The sequence below is a fragment of the Lynx canadensis genome, chromosome A1, assembly GCF_007474595.2.
Source record: "Lynx canadensis isolate LIC74 chromosome A1, mLynCan4.pri.v2, whole genome shotgun sequence".
Classification (NCBI taxonomy): domain Eukaryota; kingdom Metazoa; phylum Chordata; class Mammalia; order Carnivora; family Felidae; genus Lynx; species Lynx canadensis.
Window position 1 is genome coordinate 127,104,688 of NC_044303.2, and position 17,856 is coordinate 127,122,543.

The 17,856-nt window shown below is 39.9% G+C and overlaps 1 protein-coding gene across 6 annotated transcripts in view; it reads right to left on the bottom strand.

Moving 5' to 3' along the window:
- Positions 1 to 10,114: 10,114 nt before the first annotated feature.
- PDE4D (phosphodiesterase 4D) overlaps positions 10,115 to 17,856 on the bottom strand; it is a 553,431-nt gene continuing 545,689 nt past the window's right edge. For all 6 annotated transcript variants that reach the window (XM_030321448.1, XM_030321466.1, XM_030321439.1 and 3 more), the window contains 4 exons: positions 17,618 to 17,772; positions 16,609 to 16,731; positions 15,716 to 15,898; positions 10,115 to 15,004 (listed from right to left, as the gene is read on the bottom strand). In XM_030321448.1, coding sequence (XP_030177308.1) covers positions 14,588 to 15,004; positions 15,716 to 15,898; positions 16,609 to 16,731; positions 17,618 to 17,772 — 878 coding nt within the window. In that variant the 3' untranslated portion in view covers positions 10,115 to 14,587. The remainder of the gene's footprint in view (positions 15,005 to 15,715; positions 15,899 to 16,608; positions 16,732 to 17,617; positions 17,773 to 17,856) is intronic.

Here is a 17,856-nt window from a genome sequence, read left to right on the forward strand (position 1 = left end):
GACAGCAGTCACCTAAATAGAAAATAACTGACTTTTTAATACACGTTTATAAGCTAACGATATTCACTACAGCCACTTTTGAGTTAACCATAGCATAATCACTGAAGCCTTTCTTCTCTTGGCAAAAGTCAAAGGAGACTTGTCCAACTGTCAGGCCAAGTCAATGTTTTCCAACCCAACAGTCATCAGCCGGGGGAGCCTGCTTCTTCCTTTTCTTTCCTTCCTCCTCAGAGCATGGCAGCATCAGACTTCATGTCTGCTACCCATCTCTCTGTTTTTCCAGGGGTTGACAAATGAGAATGGCCAGCTCACCGACCCACAGAAGACTCAGCCTTGGAACAGTCTGCCCTTGGATCTTCCATATAACTGACTCTCTGTACTTGAGCAAGTGGAGTTTCTCAGTGACCAGCAGGGAAATTTACAGACAAGCTGACCTATGACATTAGAGGCCAATTCTGCTTCTTTTTGGCGGTTTCGTGAGACTATTAGAAAAAGTGCTCTAGTCCTGGAATACCTGCAACTCACCTGCATAAGTGATCACTCCCCCAACACTGCTCCCCTGAGAACTTTTATATTACTGTAACCTCTGCCATCCTTCTTTCTTATTCTTCCTTGCCTTTCCTTTCCATTCCTTGTCTATTTAAAATATTTGTTTATTTATTTAGAGAGAGAATGAGTGTGGGGAGTAGGGAGCAGAGAGAGAGGAAGAGACAAAATCCCAAGTAGGCTCCGTGCTGTGAGTGTGAAGCCTGATGTGGGGCTCGATTCTGTGAACTGTGAGATCATGACCTGAGCTGAAACCAAGAGTCAGAGGCTCAACTGACTGAGACACCCAGGTACCCCTTCCTTTGTTCGTGTGTGTGTGTTTGTGTACGTGTGTGTGTAAGTTCATATTAATGAACTTCAGGTGCAGAGGATTGCCTTAATCATAGGTCTCAGTTCATGTTACACTATTATCATGAACCCACACAAGGACTCTTTCCTGTTTCGTATAAATGTCCTTCCTCCTCTTTCATCCTGATCTCCATTCCTTCCCCCTCAGGCCTCCCTGCCAATGTGTCTGATCTGTGTTACTTGCGTATATACGTTTGTGACAGACACTACTTCTTGTCCTCCTTACTAACATACTAACAGAATTTGTAGCTGAGTATTAGGCATGACTACATCACTTAATTTTGGCCAATGGGACATGGGCAAAAGTGATGTGCCAACTCCTAGGTAGCCCTCTAGGCAACCTTTTCTCTCTTCCCAGGGGGCAGATTGTGATTATGTGGTAGGAGATCAAGCAGCCTTGCAGGAGATAAAAGCCATGACTGGAGGTGAGAAAGCAAAATGATAGAAGCAGTTGGGTCCTTGATGATTTTGAGCCTCAATATTCCCCTGGTTTGCCTACCTGAATTTTTATAGGAGAAAAAAAATCTATCTAGTTAATCTGTTATCATTTTGAGTGCTTCTGTTAAAGCTAGTGATCCAGTTTCGTAAATAAATACAGCATCTTTGCAAAATATGTAGGGCAATTTAATGGGTCTGCATTTCACAGTGTAAGTGATATTGTTCTCTTTCTTTGGGTTTTCACTCAGCACTATTTTATAAAAATCAGTCCCTGCCACAATGAGGACCTGTAGCTCCTGCTTCTAAGTGCTAGAGTAGACCACTGTGTGCCTCAACCATATTCCCATAGTATTTCCCCACATGCTTCCTTAGTGGTAGATATGTAGTGGGTTTCCAACTTCCCACTATCACAAACAACACCATGATGATTTTTGTATATCCCTAATGAAACTTTAAAGGAATTTCTCTTGGGTATATGTAGAGAGAAAAATTGCTGGTCATAAAAGTCTCATGTTTATTCAATTAAGTTCTGCTAAATCACTTTCTAGAATGGCTATACCAGTCTGCACGTCCATTAGCAATGTCTGTGGGCTCCTATTCCTCCACAGCCTTGCTAATGCTTTGTGTTATTTAAGTTTGTAATTTTTGCCAATGTCAAGTGACTCATTTGTATTTGCCATTCCATGATTATTAGTGTTTATATAATTGTTCATATACTTGCTAGCCATTTGGGTTTTCCTTTCTGTCAATTTCCTCTTCATAACCTTTTCCCACTTTCTAATCTACTCTTGACATGAATTCATGTTGGTTTTAGTCACTTCTGTTCATGATCCTTCAAGGCAGAAATCCTTAGCACCTTATTCATTGAGACTCTATAGCCATTTAATATCAGTTTCTTCATTGGTCTGCAACCCATATTAATTCCCACAACTTGGGGCTTCCCCTACCCCAGTGCCCCTGACATTCCCAGCATCACTGAGCTGCCAAGTATCCTCAGCTTCCAGTAACTCTACTGGGGAGTCAAGTCTCCACCCTCTCATTCCCCTTCACTCTATATTTTAGTTCCCATACCTAAATATGGCCAGCAAATGGTGACCCTCTTCCTTTCTGGTACACTTTTTTGCTTCCTCTGCAGTGAAGGAGCAGAGGGGAACAGGATGGATTTGGATTATGCAGACAGAGGATAACACTTAAGACTTCAACATTTGGAAATAAAATTTGGATGAAAATGTAAATGACAGACTTGTAAGGTTCTTCCTTATTCCAAACAGTCCAACTCTTCAGAGTACATGTGAGAATTTACAGAAATTTTCTTGTCAAACCAAGAGGTTTCCATTAGCTGTATTTCTTATTTTCAGCTTACTTTTTATTGATCTTCTCACTAAAGGGCTATTCTCCCTCTGGATTTGTTAACACTTGTCTGCAGCTTAACAAAGCCTACCCCCATTTACAGTAGGAGGCCATGAAAGTTGTCAAAACTGTATTTTTTCTTTACAGTAACCTGGGAGAATGCCAGCCCACAAAAGTCAGTGCAAAAAAATCCATTCAGCCATACGGAGAAAAATAATTTAAAAGAGCTTACCAACTAACAAACCAAGCAGGGAATAAAGCTGATTTCTTTCCTGGAATATAAAGAGGAAGGATGTACCACCTCTGGGTCCTTTGGTGTTGACCAGGGGACTTAATGATACAACAGTTTCTTAGCTGTCGCTTTTGGCCCTAAATATGGTTCACTGTTACGCCACTCAGTTCAGTAGTCAATACACACAATATCTTGACCTTTTCTTTTCCACCACACCTGCTTGGGAAAAGTCCAACGCTGGATTAATTCAGCCATTCTCCTTCTCTGCTCCCACAGAGAAGTACTCCTGCTGAGCCCCTCTGGCAAAGGTCATACCATGGTGCTGACTGAAGCTCTTGGCAAATCCATGGTCTCCAACCACATCTGGGGTTTCAACACTGCCTGGCAATCTTCCCATGATCTGTAGACTGCACCATTGTCCCAAAGACACTCTTTCAGACTTTCCTCTATCTTTTATGTCACTTTCTTGAAGTTCACTTCTTCCTTCACTCTCAACATGTCCTAACCTCCTTCTTGACAGAGGATAAGGCACAGGAAAACCCATCAACTTCATATCCTCCCTCCTTCTATTCATCTGTATTTCATCCACCTTTTTGACCTTCCGTAGGGCAGTGTCCAGTGACTTCTCCTGCTACATGTTTCTACCTTTGTCGACAACTCTCAGCTGCATCAGAACCAAGTCAGACACTCGGCCCCAGCATCCAGCCACCCATGAACTTCTGTTGCTTCTCCTTCTTTAATATTGAAACTGTTATAGAAATGTAAAGGTAGATGGAAATTAAGGTGGACACATTCACGCTTCAGAAGGCTTGACTTTAAATGGCACAAATTTTAATTTTCCTCATTCTTGAAGCCTCCCTTCACTTGTTTTTCTATACAATCCTTTGTCCAGGAACTTGGTATCCATAGTGACATCTTAATGACTTCAGTGTATCCCTAGTAATGAGACTTGGATGGCCAGTGCCAGTCATGAGCCCATCTTGAAGACATCACAAATGTGGCTGGCAGCATGGACCAGTTCTGTAATGAAACTGCCCAGATTCTGTATTTTCCTATAAAGCCTTTCAGCCTTTGACCCTGAATGGGTCTGCGATTTTGAAGGCATTAGCTTGCTGTGGCATCCTTTGTCTGGCAAAGTAATAAAGCTATTGTTCTTCTTTATCCCCAAACTCTCTGTCTTTGTGTTACATGTCAGCTCTGGAGCACAGAGGTCAGTTTTCTTCTCTGCTCTTCTCTTTTCTCTTTCCTCTCCACTCCTCTTTCTTCTCCTGCCTCCTCTTCTTGGTTCTAGCCAAAAGTTCAACAATGAGCATGTGCTCCTTTTTAAATTCCTTTTGTAGTTAGAAGTGTGTTGTGGACACAAATGGAAGTGCTTGTGGACACAAATGGAATGCACTCGCGTGGCAGCACAGGGTGGGGGGGGAGGTGACACTAGTGTAGAATATGGTTTGTGCCCACTCAGTATCCTTTCTGCCCTCCTAGAGCAAGAGTAGACTTTATACTGGGCATTTAAGCATGAAAGGCTGTTGTAGAAGCCAAGCGTCATCTGTGGCCTCTCTCCCCACCTCCCCCACCCATCTCTCTGTCTCTTTCACACACAGCAAAGAACTGCGTGGGCTGCATGTGAAGGGGGTGCAGACAGGAAAATGATAGGGATTTTCTATGCAATTGAAAAACTGTGTGGGAATATGTTCTTTCATACCAAGTGAAAAGCGAGGCAAAAGGCAAGCCTGTTGTGAATGGTGCATGAGGGGAGGATCTCTCGGATGTTCTTAGTGTGTACAAATGAAACACACCCACAAGCCCCTGAGCAGCCTCCAAATCTCCGAGTGCACTGTCACTAAACTAAATTTAAAGGCTATTGGGTTCTGACAGTATGTTCTGGCCTCCCCCAAACAGTGATATAACAAACACTTCATACAATTGCCAATGAGGAAATAATCACCAAGGATTGCTAACACTAAGCAGAAGCAAACAAAGTTGCAAATGAAGGGTTATAGGTACAAGACAAAAATATTTTCATCTGGCATTTGGAGGAACTGGAGCTGAAAAACAAATGAGTTGGAGTGAGGGCAGGGAAGGCTCCCAAACCTAGGGGAGATTATCAGGTGAATAAGCTGTCTGCAAATAGGCTATCCACATTAATGTATAAATTCAAAGTCATCCAACCCATTACAATCTTTTGGTTTTGTCTTCCAGGAAGCCAACAGTACTGCTCTCATTTTCCAAGGTGAGTCTTCCAGGAGGATGGAACAGAGAATCCGTCCATGTGCATATATCTGGGGCTTCCCCTCAGAGTCATCTGCTTGCCCAACTATTTAAGAAACTCAAATTCTCTACTGAAGAATCGTTCAAATAGGGTAATATGAAAATACAACTTTTCATGGGGTGCCTGTGCAGCTCAGTCGGTTGAATGTCTGAATCTTGATTTTGATTCAGGTCGTGATCCCAGAGTCTTTGGACTGAGCCCCACTCAGAGTGTGGAATTTGCTTGGGATTCTCTCTCTCTCCCTCTGCCCTCTCCCTGACCTGTGTGCTCTCTCTCAAACAACCTTTTCATATTAAACATTTTATAAACTTACCTGCTATGTACCCTTTCTGAGGAAACCACTAGTACATGAGCTACATCAAACTAAGCTAAACAGGAGATACACTAAGACAACTAAAAACATTAGGATTCAGGGACGAGAAGATAGGAACCAGAAAGCAACTGTCCGGGAGGATGCTGAACAAATATTCAAAGACAGTAGTCAAGACTAGATCTCAAAGCCATATGCCTAGAGAATATTACCCCAGTTAGATCAGGCATGGGAGGCAATGAAAGCCAAGGATTCCTTATGTGTTCATCCACAATAAAAGGAGACTTGTTTCAATGGAGTGCATGGGGTGAAGAGTAATAAGGATGTTGAAAACTAAGGTAATAAAAAATGAAACAATTATTATCTCTGGGAAAGAAGCTATACAAAAATGGAAATGCAGTTATAATAGACATGGATTGCATGGATTGGTTGTAAATTATTTTTGTAGGACTATAACAGTGCAAACTTTTAATAATAGTGTAATAATAATGTAACCAAAACATGTGATACAATTAGAGTAGCAGACTTTAAGAGAGCATGTGAGGACAGGATCTGAGGGTAAATCCTCATCTGTGATAGTAACAGTCAGAAGATTATACCTAAAAATCAGAAAAGCAGGAAGGAGTGGTGCAAACAATTCATTTATAAATGTGGCTCTAAGAGCAGGGAGGAAAAATAAAAGGGAGTCTAGGTGGTGGAAATCACAATGCAGACAGGTAAAGGATTTCCTTTTGTTGACTGTTATGGGTTGAACTGCGCCTGCCCCATCTATATGTTGAAGCCCTAACCCCCAAAACCTCAGAATGTGGCTGTATTTGGAGATAGAGTATATGAAGAGGTAAGGTCATATGAGTAGTACTAACCCAATTTGATTGGTATCCTAAGAGGGTCACATCCAGTAAGGACCACAGTAAGTCATCTACAGGCTGAGAAGAGAGGCTTTAGGAGAAACCAAACCTGTGGACACATTGATCTGGAACTGCCAGCCCCAGAACTGTGAGAAAATAAATGTCTGTTCTTTAAGCCATTCAGTCTGTTATTTTATTTTATTTTATTTTTAGGGAAGCTCAAGCTTCCCACATCCTAATGAACCATGTAAGAATTGGCTTTTTAAGCAATTTACAAAATTAAAAAAAAGTTAAAAAAAATAAACGGAGCTCATATTAGTTGAATACTATGCCCAGCTGAATCATCTGAAAGCCATCTGAAAGCCAGGTGTGCCTCACTCCAGCCAAAGATTTCCCAGTTTCTTCTGGAGTCCGAAGAACATCACAAAGACCTCAGTCCTTTTGTGTTGACAGCACTGGACCCTGGACCAGTATCTTGGGCCATCCCTTGGGAGATGCTATGCATCATTTCCACTTAGGCCCCGCCACCATTCCCTGGCTGTGATCTGCTAAGCAACTCTGCAGGCGGGATTTGGAGGATAAAGAACTTCAAGGTCTCTTTGCTCATCAGCATACCCTTTTAATGCCACTGCCCAGCTCAAAGGCAGGCCTGGGAATGATTCTGGAAGGAAGATTTAGCCCTTATACCTGGAGCCCGGAACTCAGTTTTCTTGAGATCTGCACTGATAGAAGAAACATTTTTCTCTTATAAAAGATAAAAAAGTCCACATATGGTCATGATGCTAAGAACTTGAGCAAACAAGAGGAAGAATGAAATTACAAAATGCTCTAGGAGAACTTACCCTTTTTCCCCAAGGCTCTCTGGGTTGAGGAAAGAGACACCACCACCATAAACGAAAGTCCACTAAATTAGTTACCTTACAGGTGCAACCACTCCAAAGGCAGCACCTAAAACACCTGGGCCTCTGCCGTGGCACCTGCATAGGGCTCCTTCATCAAGACAGGCCCGAAATCAGGGTATACTTTGCAATCGACCAGAACAATAGAAAATGGATTGTTTGGGAAGGTTCCATTAAATAATTCCACACCAAATCGAAAGCCCCCCCATATCTATCCTTGAAGTTAGATGGGACTGCCAGGACTTCTCCAGTAAACTGCTACCAGTTCTCACAAACAGCAAAAGGGAATCTAAAATTAATGAACCAAATTCTAGTAAGCATCGGGCTCCCCTTTCTGCTTTAAAACCACACTAACTCTGGAGCCTGCTGATAGAATTCTAGTAAACGTGACAGAAGCCAGCGAAAAGCATGTATTCTTAACCACAGTCAACTCACCTGGATCTCCATAGAGGCCAGTCCCAGTGGGAAGAGGAAGGTAAAGTTTCCAGTTCTCTCTTCCTCTCCAAGTCCTGACTGGTCGTCCATCCTGTCTCTCCCAGGAACAGCAACTGCCTTCTTATTTCGTTTTGTGTTCCGAGAACTTAACTTGGCTGGACTATTACTTAAGCCATTCCTATAACGTTTTCTTCTCTGTATTTCAAATAATAACCAGGACTTTTGTAGAGTGCAGAGCAGGAACAGACAATAGTCATAATCACCTCTTGTCTTTTTTTTAAAGTGTAATTCCAGTGAAGAGTAAAAGAAGGAGGAAAGAGGAGTCTCTAAGGGTCAGTGGAGAGAGTGTCTCCAGGATCAGATAAAGGAGAGAACTTGTTTGCAGCAACTTGAGTAGGTAGTAGTGACGCATTAGAAGCACATGCTCTTTTTAGACACCACAACTACATAGTGAGTTTAAGGAAGTAGGGCCCCAAACTGGGGTTCCCAACCTCAGCATATATACTGGTCTATCACATGCACAACGAAGAGGCGAAGGGCCAGGGACTGTAAGGAGTCACAGCTTACACAACACAGAGGTCTGGTGCTCAGGCTCAGCTGTAGATGAGAGAAGCTTTAAGTTGGGAGGGAGAGGCTTGTGCTAATAAAGACAGAGATGGAAATTCCCAACACCCTGGGAAGACACGGAACACAATTTAAATGAAACAGTGTTTCCTGCTCCCAAGTCTATGAACTAAGATTCAAACCCACTGCCCTGTGTTTGACCTTGAGTATTTGCAGACAAGACAGTATCTGTGAGGGAAACAGCACCCAAATCAGAAAAGTTGTTAAAGCACAGGTGGAATTCTTTGAAAAGAGGCTCCATGGGTAAGCACATTCCCTCTGCAGGCAGAGCTCCAACATGGAAATGGATCCTCCCAGCCCCACCCCTGCCTCAGTGTAGTGTTTTGCTGTTTCAGGTTCATAGCTGTGGGTCTGAGGAAATGCCTCCAGGTCAAAGACGGAAACTCGGGCTCAGCACACCCAAATTGGCCTAAATCAGCTTGGGGGAACAAGTGGGGAAATAAAGCTGTTCGTGTTCGGTCCCATAGTCTCACCTTGGAATCATAGACTCTGAGGAATTGAACTTGAGTTTAGGCCAAGAATTCCTGGAAGGCACCTTTTGGCTATTGTCACTGTCATTCCTTGTGGTAGTGGGAGGAAATCAGTGAGGGGCTAAGCATATCATTCTATTTTGTTATCCTTATTCTATTAGGTTTTGGGGGTTATCTGGGGATTAAATTTTTGCTCATTTCTTTACTCTCCTATCACAAAAAATGTTTTTTGTTTGTTTTTTGTTTTTTTGCCATTCAGAAAAAAAATGTGAGGAAGAGGCAAGAAGAGTTTTTGGTTAGCATTAAGATATAAAACTCTAAATTTTATTTATCTGGGATCTTAGCAAGCTCAAAACCAAAAACAACCAGAAAAATTTTATGGTCTCAGCGTTAAGAATTTCTCTAAGACCCCAAAATGTCTTATCACATTGAATTATATCCAGTATCAGTTTGGTGGCTATATTCAACAAATATTAAACACTTACTGTCCAACAAGGCATGGGTTTACGTGTAAGGGATATACCAGTAAGCAGACTTTGCTCTCATGGAGCTATGTTCTGGTGTGAGAGACAGTGAACAAATACACAGATATACACGTCAATTTATAAGCATTACAAAGGAAATAAAGCAGGGTAAGGGATAAAGAGTGTTGGGGGACCGCTGCCTTCCTTCCACTTTCTCTAGGGCTCTCAAGTCATTAGTACTTCAGAGATTTACAAGTACAGTTAACCTGTCTGGACACCCTTCCGTTTCCTATCAACTCTCCCTTCTTGCCTGGTTACCTCTCACTATGCTTTGGCACTCAGCCCCAAATCGCTTCCTTAAGGAAGCCTCCTTTGGCCCTCTGGAAGAAATCAAGTTCGGATTGCTGCTTAATCACAGTACCCAGGCTTCTTTGTTGTATGGTACACTTAATGATATGTGTTGGAAGTGTTCAATGCCTCCGTCCCCTCCAGAGTATGTGCTCATGAAAGCAGAAACTGGCTTGTTCTCTGTTGAATCCCTAGAACCTTGTCGTTGGGAGAGTATGTACCAAACAATTGTTAAATGTCTGAGTAACTCGGTATACCAGAACACTTCATTAAGCAGAGAAGTCCCCCTCCCAACCCTATTTGAAAACAGTGCTTCATCTTAGGGGCCATCTAAATAGTTTGGGCAATTCTCTCTGTAACAAAGTGAATCTACATAATTTGGTGTCATTGGATTATAAGTATGAGTACTAACTTAATGCTACTATTCTCCTTGCATTTCATTTCATCCATCTTCAACATTCTTGGAAACCTGTGCTGACTGGCCTACATTTTAAAATGAATAATCTTTTATTTGTAAAAGATTGAGTCATAAATAGGCAGAATCAACCCATGCTTTTATTTTCATTGCATATAAAAATTTCATATGAAGGTATTGATGTACAGTACTATCCCCATGGGCTGTAAAGAGGCTAAGAAACCACTAAAAGAATCATCATCATTTGTAATGCGCACACACAATTTACCACTCTGAAAACATATCCTAAGAAATAAAATTAAAAACAACTAAAATCAGGAAGGATGTTTTTCATAATTATAGTGTCCCCTTTGTACTGTTTAAAACAAAAGTAATCAAATTCCTTTGGGCCAGGGCTGCTAAAATCTACAGTTTGTGTCAAAAAAATAAAATAAAGTAATAGGAGGCTCATTTTTTCTAGAAAAAGAATCTCTCACTAAGTCACATGTTCTGAGGGCTGGGCAAGAGTGGAAGGCAGTTTCCATGCCACCCACTGGGAATTTTTCAACGCTTTTGGGAGTTGACCACAACAACAAGGTTAACTTTTAAAATTCTACAGCCATAGAAGTTTTGCAGAAACAAATTCCAGAGAATGGCGAATCATTTTTGTGTGAACTGGCATCATATAAAAACTGTTTTATCTTTAGATTCACATACATATAGAAATTTGGTTAATCTTAGGTAAAGTCAAATTCCAGGGTTAAAAAAAAATGACCTTTTCATATTACATTTTCTTTTCTTTTTCATATCACAAATTCTCCTAACATGACAGGAGCTGATGAATAAATGACTGACCATCACGTGTGACCTATGGCTCTAGTTTCAAATCAAGTTCATTTGCCTATGTGCTAAAGCAGTGAAAATGATTTTGTTATCATTGGACAAGAATATATTTTCCCAAGTAGTGTTTGAAAGTTAAAAAAAAAAATAAAACAACAATCAGATGTAACTAACTGAAGTAGCTCCTGATCAAGAGATAGGAAGAAGAATCATTATATATCCAGTGCTGTTTCACAGCAAGAAGTACTTAAAAGCTTGTAAGTCAGAAGGGTGTCAGAATCTTCCAGAGGTTGACTGTGGTTTTCTAAATTCCAGCTGTTGCCAGAAATCCAATTGGTTCAAAGCTTGGATGTAAAATGCCCAGCCCTAGCCCGCCCCCATTGCCTTACTTTCAAATGCAGCAAAACAGAAGAAAATATTGGTTAAAGTTAAGGCACAGCCCTGGGACCAAAGACCTGCAGCTATGTTTTTTAAATTTATATATCTTTATGTATTTTATAGTTTTCTTGAATCTTCCATAAACAAGCTCTAAGGTGACAAGACTATATATATTACAGGAGAAAAGAAAATGTACAAGGAGTATGTATACACACCATTCATTCTCTCACCAAGAGTTTCCAAATATATCAACACCATCCCATCGTGGGATGATGTTTTAATAAGAACTGATAATTTACAATTAACATTACAGTATGTACATTACAATAAATACATGGTTGTAAACAGACAAACAAGACTGTATTACAGGTAAGGTCATTTGGTGAGAAAAAAATGCATGGCACAAAAAATAAATAATGCATTCAAAAATTATAAAGCTTTCTGTAAAATCCATTTCATTCAAGTTTTTTTTTCTTGTCTGCAATTTGTTCTATCTACATTATTTTCTTGTGAAATTTAAGTGATGTAAAAGAAAATTAAAACAGCATTATTGTGTTTAGTAACTTGCAAGCTGAAATGTACTGGTTTTATGCAAACTTGGACTTTTTTTCCCCATACAGTACCCAGATATTGCATTTTCTTATGGCATTTTAGGAAATGTAAAGCCACTTGTAAAAGGATGTTCTCTGTAAAGCGGTGCATAATTCTGAAGCACACTTTGGCAAGAGAGAAGGGAAGAGAAAGAAGGGAGAGGATAAGCAGACTGTACAGTGCATTAGTCTCTGTCTCTTGGATATTGCCTTTTCTACAATTTGATTGTCCATCGGTGAGTATCTTCACAACACGTGATCATTATAAACCAACAAGTTGAAAACAAAACAACTCTGCTTTTCAATGCAGTTACAAATCCTTTCAGGTCCGGATTTGTGACATATTGCTACTTTTATTTTTTTCTATTATTATCAAGATTTTAGGCACTCTGTGGGGGAAATACCAAGCAGTAGTGAGAGGAGGGAATGAGAATATTTTGGATAAAGGAATACACTCTAGATTGTTTGCCTTTTCTTCTAGACTTCCATCAAGAACAAATAAGACAAGTTTTCAACTGTTCTTCTGAAACCACTTGGCTAACCACAGGACTTTATTTGAAAGATTACTGATTTTTTTTCAGGGAAGAGGGTGGAAATCTGATCATTAATTAGTTGATTCCTGTTCTGCTCTAAGAACAGATCAGAGCTACATAATTTTTCTGTCAGAAGTTCCCTGGTGGATCTCCGGGTATTCAAATAGGGACTATGTTTAGCTTGGGTCATTTCCCCTGGCTGATGACTTGGTTATTAGTCGCCAGAAGGCCCTTGAGAAATCCCAAATATAAATGCTTTTCAGGGTTATAAGTTTTCTTGACTGTTTATTTTCCATAAATAATATCAATGTGAAAAATGACTATTTGGGCTCCAAATTCTTCATAGACAAGGCAAATACTTTACTAAGAGCTGGAATGGACAGAACATCCAGACTAGGTAAGTGCCCCGGGATGCCAATTGAAGGTAAATACTGGAAAGTAATCCCTAAAATTGTAATACATTTCTTGGTGCTAAATGCAGCCAAGAATTAGCTCTGTTACTTAGGTAGAATCCTCTTACCCATCCTAGTATTTTAGGGTGGCATTATATTACCAAACCTCTGGTGCCAGCAGCATCATCAACTTCTTTCCCTTGGTGCATTTAATATTCTCCTCTACAAGACATACTTGTGGACCAGTGATAACTGTGAGAGCAATTTCTACATTACGAGGCTATCCATTAAGGAAGAGTAGTTGCTACACTTAAGATCTCTTCTCAAGAATATTCCTCATATAGTTCTTAATCCCATGGTGAAATCATGGAAACAAAGAGCATTAGTTGTACTGGTGTTTGTTAATATACTCTGCTAATATTTTAAAAAATTACCTAGCTAGCTGTTAACTTTTCTGTGTAAATCAAGAGTTAAAGTTAGGCATTATATTTGGCCTTGTGGTAGAAATAAATGGTGACTCTAGCCTGACTACCTGCTACTTTTCATCACTCAGAATGGTGGTGATATATTTGATAAGACCCCATCTAGTGAACATGGACAGAGATTCAAACACACACTAAATAATAAAGCAGCACAAGGGGAAAAAAGTTCTTACTACAACTGACTGTGAAAACAATAGAAATGAGCATAAAATGTGAGGGTTATTACAAAGACATGCACTTGTGAAATGAGGGTCTACTGACACAGCAAAAAGTTATCAGAAGACACTAAGTAGGAAAATACCTAAAAAAGACCATTTTAGCTACTGTGTATTTATATATCTCTTACTTGCTTCAGACAACACCAACTGATGATTGTTTATGAGGCTTAAGACACATTAGACAGAATGCACATCAAAGTATCACAGAACAAATATTCACTTTGTACACCGTGAAAAAAATATCAGTGAGAGCAACTCTGCTTATCTGAAAAGACTGAAATGAAAAGCAAAGTAAATGAAGACCTACAAAAAGGGTTTCCTGCAACGTAAAATTGGTTTCTGTTTTAAAATATGGAAGTCATTGGTATATAAAACAATGAATCACTACAAATCAGTTAATTGCTATGAACTATAAGGTGCAAGTAAAATTCGTAAATTAGATTTATCCAGTGTAGCACAGATTTGTACTGAAAACTTGCAAGTTACTCCTTAGAAAAAAATAACCAGTGGCAGATGAAGTTTTGAACATAGTTTTTTAAATATAATACCTCAGTACATTTAATAATAAAAGTAAGCTCTACAAAAAATCTGTTTTACATATCATACAAAATGTAGAGGTCAGTGCAGCTCAGTGAACCGCACTATACAGTCATGTATCAGGAAGACTTGAAATTAGAAAATTATGCAATTTCTGTGGCTCATCTTCCTCCTGGTAACAGATTCATGCTGTGTCCTGTTCCTGACACATTTGTTGCTTCATCCATGAGTTCACTCTGTCTGTGTAATGCCTTCTTTCTGCTGAAAATATTGCAAACAAATAAAAAGTAAAGAAACCCCAAATCATAACAACTTTTGGGCTGCCCGATGAGCCACTCTATTGAAAACATTTTGCAGTTGATTTTCTCTTTGTCAGCTCTACCAAGCTGAAATCTTGTTAAAATGCTGTTCGTGAAGATGTCCCCCTTGCTCCGATGACATGGAGGTGAAAAAACTGGTTACAATATTCCTGAGCGCCAGACTGAGTAGTCAAGGTCAGTTTGTTCAACAAACATCCTGGCAGATGACAGTGAGGTGTGACCATGGTTGTGGCATGTGACATGCACTTTGGAAACAATTTTTCTACTTAAATTAAAAAAAACAAAACAAAACACAACAAAAGGCGTGAAAGTCTTTGCAATGTTACGTGTCAGGAGAATGATCTTCTATTACACAGGCTTCAGGCTGGCTGTCTTCTTCCTCCCCTACCGTCTCTTCTTCCACCTGTTCATCAAGGGGAATTTCAGTCGACTCTGAGTCTTGAGTACACAGAGTCTTGGAGTCACTGCAGCTCGTGTCTTCTTCCACTTGACTTCCACTGTCCTTTTCGGTGTCTGACTCGCCGTCTTCCTCTAAAGTTAGTTCAAACTGGAACTTCTCCGTTTGACCCTGCCGGCCTTCCTCCTGGTCATCAGGTGCTGGGGAGGGGCTCTGAGGAATTGTGCTCTGGTACCATTCACGATTGTCCTCCAAAGTGTCCAAAATGTCCTGGGCGTCAGGATGCACGAGGTCTGCCCACGTCTCCCACAGAGGATGAACAATATAGTCTATGAAGCCCACCTATTTAAAAACAATTCCGATTTGAGTATAAGACTTGGGACTATGAAACAATGGAAAAGGTTAACTAGATTCTGCAAATATACCTGAGTATGTATCTATTTACATCAATTTATATATGTAACATAATTTACATTAAAATATAGCAAATATAACATGGCCCACAAATATAACACTGAACACAAGACTTCTAACCTGAGTTTGGTAAAATGGTCACTATTTTAGGCAACAGACCATATAAAAGTACTGTTAATAGCTGGTGAAAATTAGCAAGAATTCTTATTTCAGGAGTATGTTTATACTGTAAAAAATTCCATTTGTTTACATAGTAGTATCAGACCTGGCCTTTATTTTAGAATGGCCAATTTATAGGTGAATCCAGACAACTGAAACCAGGCCAGGTACTCTTTGACTTCATATGACTGAATTCACTTATGAATTCAGATAGCGGAAATTCTCTATATATGTATGCTCTATATGAAAACAGTCATAATGAAAGAATGTGATGTCATGAGAAATGTATATATGACCATATGAATTAAAATCATACGAATGAGAGTTTTTTGGCTCATAAACACTAATATGAAATTGAGCCTTCCGAAAGAAAAATAATTTAAAAAACCCAATGAAATACTGTATGATGTGGATACAAAGCAATCAAACATTCAAGCTGGAGTTTTGTTTTCTCTGCAAACTTTATGCCTAATGCATCACCTGTGATTTTTCCACAGATGCATTGTGCTTGTCACACATAGGACTTATCTCCATGCCCCGCTCTCTCTCTCGGTCTCCTTGGCGGAAGAACTCCTCCATTATGCGGTCAGTCCACTGGCGGTACAGCTGAAGAGGCTTTGTTGGGTTGCTCAGATCTGCACAGTGCACCATATTCTGAAGGACCTAAAATAGACAAACGCTTTCTCTATTCAGCACCTGCTGCCGTTTCTTTTCTTCTTTTTTTTTTCACTAGAAATTCACATTGGATGAATGTGACACTTAAAAATACAAGTAGTGTAAGATTCCTTCCAAACAGCTCAACTATATGTCTGTGTATGGTTCACATTTGTCTTAACAGCCCTAACTTCTGCCACTTCTACCATACCTAAATTTCGTAAGAAACAGTTCATGTGTGCATAGCTGACTAAATTTGGAGCTGCTTCAGTGGTTGGTTTTGTGAGAGGTTAGGGTTTTTTTAATGCATATGCAAATGAAGAACCAATAGAATTTATCTGGCTAATTCTCAAGATTCAGAATTTGGTTATTGGGGCGCCTGGGTGGCTCAGTTGGTTAATGTCTGACTTCGGCTTGGGTCATGATACCACATTTTGTGAGTGTGAGCCCCGCATCGGGCTCTGTGCTGACAGCTCAGAGCTTGGAGCCTGCTTTGGCTTCTGTGTCTCCCTCTCTCTCTGCCACTCATGCTCTCCCTCTCTCCCCCACTCACGCTCTGTCTCTGTCTCTCTCTCAAAAATAAACGTTAAAAAAAGACTTTGGTTAAAAATTCTGCTTATAATTACTAAAATCATAAGTCGGAAGAAAGGAGACAAGTCTTATCAAAGTTAGACACAGACACGTGTGCAGAAACAGAACAAATTCAAATAACGCTTTACCTGAATCCTATCAGAATAATTATCAAGAAGAAGAACTCCAGAACTTGTCACTTTCTTAGTTTCCACCATAGTTTTCAAATCAGCCAGTAGATTCATGTGTTTTGACATGTCTGTTGCAAGTACCTTAAAAGACAAGAGTATTTTAGTAAGGAGCAAAGTCCAGAGGAAAAAAAAGTCAGAATTTGCATATGACAATATGAATGCAGAGCATGAAAGAAATGAAAAACCACTGGGGTGTCTGGTGGCAGGGAATGGGAGTCCTACACTACTCATTTGTGCAGCCTCTTCTGCTCTGTAGGGTTTCTTGAAGCCCAGATAAATACATGCAATCTACAGAAGGTTAGCAACCAGCAACCACTTTCATGGTGAAAAAAAGGGATGATACTCCTACGGATAAGAAGTTAGCCCATGTTCTGAAGTTCTTTCTACTCCTTTGATTAGAAAGTAGCACCTGGACTACGATGAAATCATTCAAGGTTGCTCACAGAGTACTTCAGAAACAGAGTATTCTGGCTAATTTTCCGCTGACCCAAGACACATAATTCCTACCTTTGTGTGTACAAACTTATAAGTCGTTGATGACCAGAGGTTTTCCTGTGTCTCGTAATCACTGTAAATAATATGCATTAAAAAAAGTCATGGATATCTCTAAATAACACTGTGTACTGACATAAATGTATTTTTTTTTCCATTTTGTGAGTGGAAAAAATCATTTTGTACTAATAGCTTTTGTTAGTCACCTTTCCCTGCCTGCCACCAGACTGGAGAACTTCAGAAAATAAAACTAGAATTAAGAGGGTGAGCTGTCACTACTCTTAACTCCCAACTGCCAGAATGAGAAAACCCATTACAGAACATCACTGCCAGCAGCACAGGAGGCTTCTCAGACATAAGGGGCAACAATAGGTTTTGAAACACAAGGTTCCATTTACCTGATACTCATCTCATTCTTATTCTTAAAAAACAACTTGCATCACATCTCTCTTTTTTCCTTTTAGCAGCTACTTACAATGTCAATGACCATCTTCCTTAATGATTGTCTTTGCTTTTTGGTCAGATTCTGGAAAATGTCACAGTTTTCTTCCTGAAGCAACTTAAAGCCCACAGCCAGATGATGGTTCTCCAAGACAGAAGAATCATTGTACATCAAGGCAAGTTCAGAGTCTTAAAGAAAGAAAGGAGACAGAAGATAAGCAAAGCCATTTTTTTTTCTAAGTTTTTTGTATTCTTCACATTCTAAGATACTTT